Genomic DNA, 8,413 nt, shown 5'->3' with positions numbered 1-8,413 from the left:
CAATCCTAGAAACGTGGTAGAATTCCGTTGAGCGTAAGTAGTTTTCGACCATCGAATTTCACGTCTGCAGCAAATCTAGTTTACGAACTATCAAATTCGTGTTAAGCTGGTTCAACAAAAATATATTTATTAGTTTATATAAATAAAAATTATTTATAATACTATCCAAATAATTTATAATATGTTCTTCGAGTGCCATATAATTACGTACTATTTTTTTAAATAAATACAAACAAATATTTTTTTTTATTCTGTTTTTTTTTTTAAAACGACTAAACTCTTTCTTCTTCTTCTTTTCTCACTTTATTTCTTTTCTCTTTAACACAAACAGAAAGCTCGCTAATGCATGAAATGGGGTGAGGGACTCAATTTATAGAGTCTCAACATTGTGTTCGCTGCTTATTGAGGTGGAGGAGCTGTTCCAAACATGCGGTCTCCAACACGCCCACCCCGTATTGCTGCAGCTCTTTGAGAAGTAACGGAACCTCTGCAACGCCTGCTTGATTCACAGGCAATACACCCACTGCGTGTTGCCAAAGAGTTTCCATGCCTGCATACTTGCCACATCACCACGCCCATAGCGTGTTGCGGGGAACTGACACGCCGCTGATAACAGATTCTGTCACCATACTCTTTGTATGTTGAATCTGACACATATAAAATGATAAAATATCTCCTCCAATATTGAGCAAAATCACCACTACACATTCCATATGGAAAATAATTTATGATACTTTTATTTCAAAACTTTCTTTAAATTTTAGAATGAATAATTCACTGCTGACAGCCAAAAAGAAAAAAGGCACTCATTCTTTCACTCCTCATCATTTTCACTTTATTCTTAGCTTCACCAAAACCTATAAGAACTCTCCCAGGACAAAGCAAGGTTTCTAAATTCTAACTTCTTTTTCCCGTTCTTCTCTTCCCTCTTTACTCTTTTCTTTTCCCACATTTATTAAGTTTAAATTTTAACATATAATAATATCGCTGACACAATAAAACAAACACATAGCATGCATTCATTCATTCATTCACTTTCTTTCCCTTTCTCTTTCTCTGTCTCTGTTTGAAAACAAATGAAGCCATCATCCACCACTGAACCAACCAAATCCACCACCACCATTTCCATTACCACTCTCTCTCCACAAAACGAAGATCAACAACAACACAACGTTCCATTGCTCATGCAGCAGCCATGTTATGCAAGATCAAAGCCTATAAGCTCGGATGAACTTCGAAACCTTCGCATCATTCTTAAGTGGTGTGCCCTTGATCACTCTTATTGCTTTGGAAGAATAATTTCTTATGCGTTGTTCGTCGTCCTGGCAGTGGCTGCACCTCTCCTCATCTCAATCTTTATCGGTGTATCTCACTCTGCTTCCATTGATGACCCCTTTAAATTCAACAAGCTTGTTCAGTTACCGGAATCGGCCCTTGCTGTAATCGCCTTCTTCACTCTCTCCCGTTTCTTCCGAAGGTACCACAAACACTGTTAGATAATTTTACATAAAAACGTGTTCATATGAATGGTTAGCCATGCGAAACATCTTACAACTCACAGTCAGAGTTGAAATTACAAACAGGTATGGCCTTAGGCAACTTCTATTCTTAGACATCTTACAAGATGACTCAATGTACGTTCGACGTGGCTACACACGGGAGCTTGAGAAGGCATTTAAATACTTATCATTCATAATATTACCTTCATTCTTTGTACAACTGGCACACAAGATCCTCCTCTTCACGACGGCTAAGATCACAGTCAGACACATCGGCCCGGCCGCCAACGGTGGTCAGTTCCCTCTAAATTCAATACTCTTCCTTCTAGTCCTTGTTTCATGGGTTTACAGAACAGGGGTGTTCTTGTTAATGTGTGTGCTATTCAGGCTAACATGTGAGCTTCAGATTCTAAGATTTGAAGGGCTTAAGAAGCTATTTGAAGGTTGTGGAGATGGTTGTAATAATGAAGCAAGTGTGATATTTAGGGAACATGTTAGGATTAGGAGGCAGTTATGGGTTACGAGTCATAGGTATAGGTTCTTTATAATTGGTTCCTTGGTTACTATCAGTGTTAGCCAGTTGGCTGCTTTGTTGCTTGTTTTGGAGTCCAAATCTCACAAGACTTTCTTCAATTCTGGTGATCTTGTGGTAAATCTCTCACACTCTATACATATAGAGTTGTCATTTTTAATATGTATTTTATATTTAAATGTCTATTTTATATTGAGACTTATTTTAATGTATGTCTAACATGATTAGATAAATTATTTACACATTATTTTTTAATTAATTTTTTCTTTTTTCAAAATAAAAAGGAATATATTGGTCCTCAAAATTGCTAGTGCACAGTAATATCATAGTAAAAAGTAGAGTTTTGGTGAAGAGTAAATATTGTTTTTTATTAAAAAAACTATAAAATTTTATCACGTTTTTTATAAATTTAATAAAAACCTTCATTTCTCACCTAATTCTATCTTTCACCAAAAAAAATTATTATTAAAAATTAAATATCATATATTTGTGTATAAATACATAAATTGTTTAATTTATTTTTAAATATATTTTATATGAATAACTGATTTAATAGCTAATTTTATTTTTCAAAAGTATGTTTTATAATAATAATAAGTAATTTTGTCCACTCATTTTTAACTATATATGGTGAACAAAATTTATCAATGTGGTTGCTCACTTACTCCTAAAAGTCTAAAACACACATTAAATATACATCAAGAATATGAAAAAAATTACTAAATTTTTTTTTATCTAAGTTTGTGGCTATAAATCTTTATAGGTCTCTCTTTGATTCAATTGAGTTTGTGTTTATTATGCAGATTTGTTCAGCTGTGCAGTTAAGTGGATTCTTGCTCTGTCTAGTAAGTGCAGCAAGAATCACACACAGGGCTCAAGGGATAGTCTCAATTGCCACAAAATGGCACATGTTGGTGACTAATGCTTCTGCTGAATCAGAGCAATTTAAAGCTCAAATGATGCCACCAGAGTGTGATTCTGATTCTGATTCTCATTCTCATTCTGAGGGCATATACATATCAGTAACCTCACAACAGAGACCTTCTTCTTCCTTCCAAACAAGGCAAGCTTTAGGTATAGTTATTACTATTATCTCCACTTTCATGCTATTGGATATGCAAGACTAATGCATAGAAGCAAGCATGTTAAGTTTAAGTTTGTTAGAGAAATTATAAGTTTGTGATTATTTAAATTTGAGTTCATTTAATTTGTTTAGTTTTAGGAATAGATTTAAGTTTTATGTTTACTATTTTTGTTTTTTAGTTGGTTATATTATAACTATTTTCAATTAATGTCGTAACTGAATTATCCATACGTCTTTATTAATTCACCTTTTTTTATTAACTAAATGTTTGCAACAATAACAAATGTGATATTAGTTAAGATAATAAATATTTCATGACTATAAGCTCAAATATTAGATATTGTAAAAATATATATTTTTATGGATTATATATAATAAAAGATATTTAAAAAAAAAACACTAAATTTCTTTGATATCTCATTATATATAGTAGATATAATAATTTTTGTTGCAACACTTTTAAATCTAATAAACCTTTCATTCAAAATGTGTTTATTATAGATTTTTTGTAAGATGTTTTATATTAGGGATTAGGTGTTAAAATCAAATTTACAAACACATCCCAAGGTCACTAAGTTACTTTATGTACAAGAACTACAATAATGATATACAAATGATGAAATTTGTTAGAAACATTGAAATTCTTTTGGTTCTTGATGATTAAATGAAATCTAATTTCTTGTATTGATAATAATTGCAGTGACATATTTGCAGCATAACTATGGAGGGATAACGGTATTTGGGTTCCTACTTGATCGAGGATTGCTTTATACTTTGTTTGCGTTTGAATTCTCTTTGGTCATGTGGATTCTTAGCAAGGTCGTTGTCTTATCTTAATTAAAGTTTGAGATAATTAATACTTACATTTCCCCTGCCTGAAGTTGCAAGAACGATTGAAATTGGCCTATATAATTTCAATTGACTCAATAAATTTGTATCTATGATTTATGTTAGTTTCTAAATCAATCTGCCTCACGAAAACATTAATGACGCAGTAAAAATGACTAATGCTCTCACGTTGAACTATGAAAAATAACAGCGTTTTATTTTTGACACTCAAATAAAAAAAAAACAATACCATATAAAATGTTTAAGAGCAAAACATGGCTTAAATGATCTTAAAAGAATTGTTTTTGGATATTTTAGCACTAAAAATAAAAAGTTATCATTTTTCTATAATCAAGCATGGCCACTTTAACACCGTTAACCTCAGTGTGACAGAAACTGACTTAGGGAATAAAAGCTAATGTGAATCACAAATACANTTTAAGATGACAAGATGTGAAAAATAAACAAATTATTATTAAAGTACATAATGTCGCTAATTATTTTTGTTATGACCGAAAGAGAACTATTATTTTTTATATACTAATTACAATTGTGTAATACGTATAAATAAAATTTTGGATGTGTAATACCTAACTATGGGACTCATAATTGATTTTAAAGAAATTGTTAGTGTCGATTTGTTTAAAAAAAATCAGTTACCAACGATTTGAGTGAAGAGGAACAATAATTAAAAAGCTTTGGATCAACAATCAATGATTATAATCAACTTAAAAAATGAGAGTAACGATTTTATGGTTGTAGAAATTCTGAAAAAAAAATTTGTCTTACTTAAAATCGTTAATCTCATTTTCATAATTTTTTTGTCTCTTTCTGAAATCGTAAGTCAAGATTTTTTATGGCATTGAAAATCCTCATATTAATGCATTACACCAAATTAGTATAATATTAATGTATTACATTCCTTCGATTGTAATATCCAAAAAAATAGCCACCGAAAGATTGGTGTATTATTATTATATTGGGTGAAAATAGTGAATTATGCACGTATGCCTCATGCATGTGATTGTTGCAGATAACAGAAAGGAAAAGTTTAAGCAATTTTATTAAATTTTGGCCAGTATGTAACTAGCAAAAAAAAGTAAATTATTGGATGAAATCTCATATCAATCTCACACCATTAAAATCATCATTGATGGCTATTTGATGGCTACAAGTCACAAAAGTTACTGCCCCTAACATTCCTCTAATAGAAATTCTTACTTATGATTTTATCATGGAAATGTATAAAAAATTACTACTCAAGATTTATTTAAAAAAATCACTAAAATAAAAATTTTACTCATAAATTCTATTTTTTCTAAAATTACTAAACGCTCTTCATGAGTTCTCTTTTTCCATAATAATCTCTTGTATAACGAAATTTAACCAAAAATCCTCATATTTTGAAAAATCACACTTGCATTCTCTATATAAAAAAAGTTAGCCTAATAATATTAATGTATATGTGCCAACTTTTCTGCACAGCTTGGCTGAAAACTTCGAAACAGTTGGTCGAAGGTAAAATGCGACGCCAGCATTTTCACTTGGGGGTGTGGATTAGTGGCTGTTTTGGTTCTTTAACGGCTTAGAATGTTCATTTGCTATATGGAGGGGGTTAGTGTTGACTTGGAAAAGTGGTGCAACGGTGTTCTACAAAACCGACTCCAAAACTACTTTTCCTTGTTATACAACAACTGTCCGCATTGGCAAATGAAGATGTTGATCTGATTGAAAAAATTCATGAGCTCACGTATAAAGCCTAGTATGTGCAAATGAGTTTAATTCTCAAGGAAGCTAGTAGTATTGCGGATTCTTTTGCCAGGAGAGGAGCTCTCAACAATGAACCTTACTTAGAGTGGATTCAACTTTGGACAGAATTACAAGAGTAAATTCATCTTGAGATGATAGCGTAGTGTGGCTGTGCTCCCCTACTTTAGGGTCTTTGTTCTTGTTTTCTTTCGTATTTGTTGGTGAGTTACTTAAAATATTTGGGACTGCCTCTTCTGGATGCAGGACTCCTTGTAACCTTCGGACTTTGATGTATGAATGATGGAGATGGACACTTTTATGATCAAATCAGTGGGTATTTAAGAGAGAGGATTTGTGAGGGTTCAGATAGATCATATTTGGAGGCAGCTATAGCCTCTTTATACAGGTTCGGCTACTTATTATATCTCTTAAGCGGTTAGAAGATCAGCGACTTTCAAATTCAAAAACCCGTTAGAATTGTGCTGAGTCGGATGATAGTAAAAAGCTTTAGGTCTTGAACTTTCGTAGAGCTAAGAGTTCCTTATCAGATTATCACTAGGCTATTAAGGCCAGAGGTCAGGTTTGTAATAGTATTTCTCTTTGTTCCTGATTTTCTGGTTACCAAAAAAATATGTATTATTTTATACTTATTTAATTTCGAGTGTTTTTAACTAAATTAGATTAATATTAATTCACTTAAACAAGTACCAAGAATTTAAATTCTATCCTTTACATACAATAATTTATATTATTAGCCAATCACAAACAATAAAAAAAAAAACGAGTCCCCTTTAATTTATCTTCTACCAAGTTTGGCGAATACACTTCTTAATTAGCTGCACGATTGGACTATAATTATACAGATCATCAAAATCAAACATTCAAACTCATCAAATTTAGGTTCATCGGTCAAGAACTGTTAACAAATAAGAAGAAAGTCAGGCCTAATTGACAAAGTCAGCATACCATGCATTGTTGACTTCAATCATTCCATGGTCAAAATTCTCAGCGATCACTTTTATAGACTGTCATCAGTTTCCAAGTCTAGGTGCAATTTAAACTAAACCAAGTGTACATTAAAGTAATATATAAAATAATATAAATGTTCATATATAAATATATAATAATTAGGGCAAAACACTCAATTAAGTCAAGGGGAGAAATTTTTTACACAAATCCGCCAAAGTAAAATTCGGCTTATGAATCAACTAAGATATGTTTATATGTAGTTTGAACCAACTAAATTTAAACTCAATTTTCACATAATTTGAACCATATTCATTCGAATTATACACAATTGCACACACACTAATTCGAATCAACCTGATTCGAATTACACACAGTCATTCGAATCAGGGTGATTCGAATTACACCCATGCAAGCGTTTTCAAGTAATTCGAATTTGACTGATTCGAATTATTTATGGTATAATTTGAATTATGCTATTAAAAAATTAATAATTTATTAAAAAATTTTATTAAAAAAATTTAAAAAATATATATTTTATTTCATACGTTAAAAAAAGCTAACAAAATATTTAATTACGAGACTTCTTTAAAATATTAATGAGTTATCAATTCGAATTCCATACAATACTTTTTTGTCCATTTTTAATAGCTCATAAATATTTTTTAAATTTTTTTTAATAAATTTATTTAAATTATACTACAAAAAATATTTTATTCTATGCAAAACAATTTTAAAAAAATAGCTTAAAAAATGTTAGGAGTATAAAAATTTGTAATGTTCTAATGACTTAGGTAAATACATATATGTACTCAAATTTTAAATAAAATACTCTACATAGTCAATAATAATTTAGAAATTAAAGAAAATATTTTATTCCATACAAAATAATTAAAAAATATATTTTATTCTATACAAAATAATTTTAAAAAATGGCTTAAAAGATGTTATGAGTACTATAAAAGTTTGTAATATTCTAGTGATTTAAGTAAATACACGATAAAAATATTTTTTTTTAATTTCTAAATTATTATTGACTATTATTTTGTTAGCTTTTTTTTTTAATATATGAAATAAAATATATTTTTTTAATAAATTATTACTTTTTTAACAGCATAATTCAAATTATACCATGAATAATTCGAATCAGTCAAATTCGAATTACTGGAAAACGCGTGCAATGTATAGGTGTAATTCGAATCAAGTTGATTCGAATTAGTGTGTAGACAATTGTGTATAATTCAAATGAACATGGTTCGAATTATGTAAAAATTGAGTTCAAATTTAGTTGATTCGAACTACATATAAACATACTTTAATTAATTCATGGACCCAATTTTAATTTGGCAGATTTGTGTAAACAATTTCTCCTTTTGACTCAATTGAGTGTTTTGCCATAATAATTAATTTGATAGCCAATTTTGACAACCATCTTCAACTAACAGGAATATAGGAGGAATTTTACAGCACGGTAGGTGAATTCATTCAGCTGTTGAATTGTGATATCTATATATAATATAATATTATTCATTAGATTAGATAGATAAATAAAATTCAATGTTTATAGGGGTAAAATTAGACGTTAACTAATTACACGTGGCAAAAACTTAAACAAACCACTTCTAAGTTCTAAGTAATTAATCATTAGCATTTTTTTTTTTTTGCCACTGCGGATTTTTTAAGAAAAAAATAAAATGAAAATAATTATTTTTAATTGTCGATGAAATTTCTCTCAAAAAATTAATATATTTTCAA

The 8,413-nt window shown here is 29.9% G+C and overlaps 1 protein-coding gene across 1 annotated transcript; it reads left to right on the top strand.

The window, feature by feature from the left end:
* Positions 452 to 4,041, top strand: LOC107622967. Its single transcript, XM_016325051.2, has 4 exons — positions 452 to 1,477; positions 1,584 to 2,148; positions 2,835 to 3,105; positions 3,816 to 4,041. The coding sequence occupies exons 1-4, from the start codon at positions 1,077 to 1,079 to the stop codon at positions 3,950 to 3,952; spliced, it is 1,374 nt and encodes a 457-aa protein (XP_016180537.1). The 5' UTR covers positions 452 to 1,076; the 3' UTR covers positions 3,953 to 4,041.

The sequence above is a fragment of the Arachis ipaensis genome, chromosome B10, assembly GCF_000816755.2.
Source record: "Arachis ipaensis cultivar K30076 chromosome B10, Araip1.1, whole genome shotgun sequence".
In the NCBI taxonomy this organism is placed as follows: Eukaryota; Viridiplantae; Streptophyta; class Magnoliopsida; order Fabales; family Fabaceae; genus Arachis; species Arachis ipaensis.
This window is presented reverse-complemented; position numbering and strand designations above follow the sequence as displayed.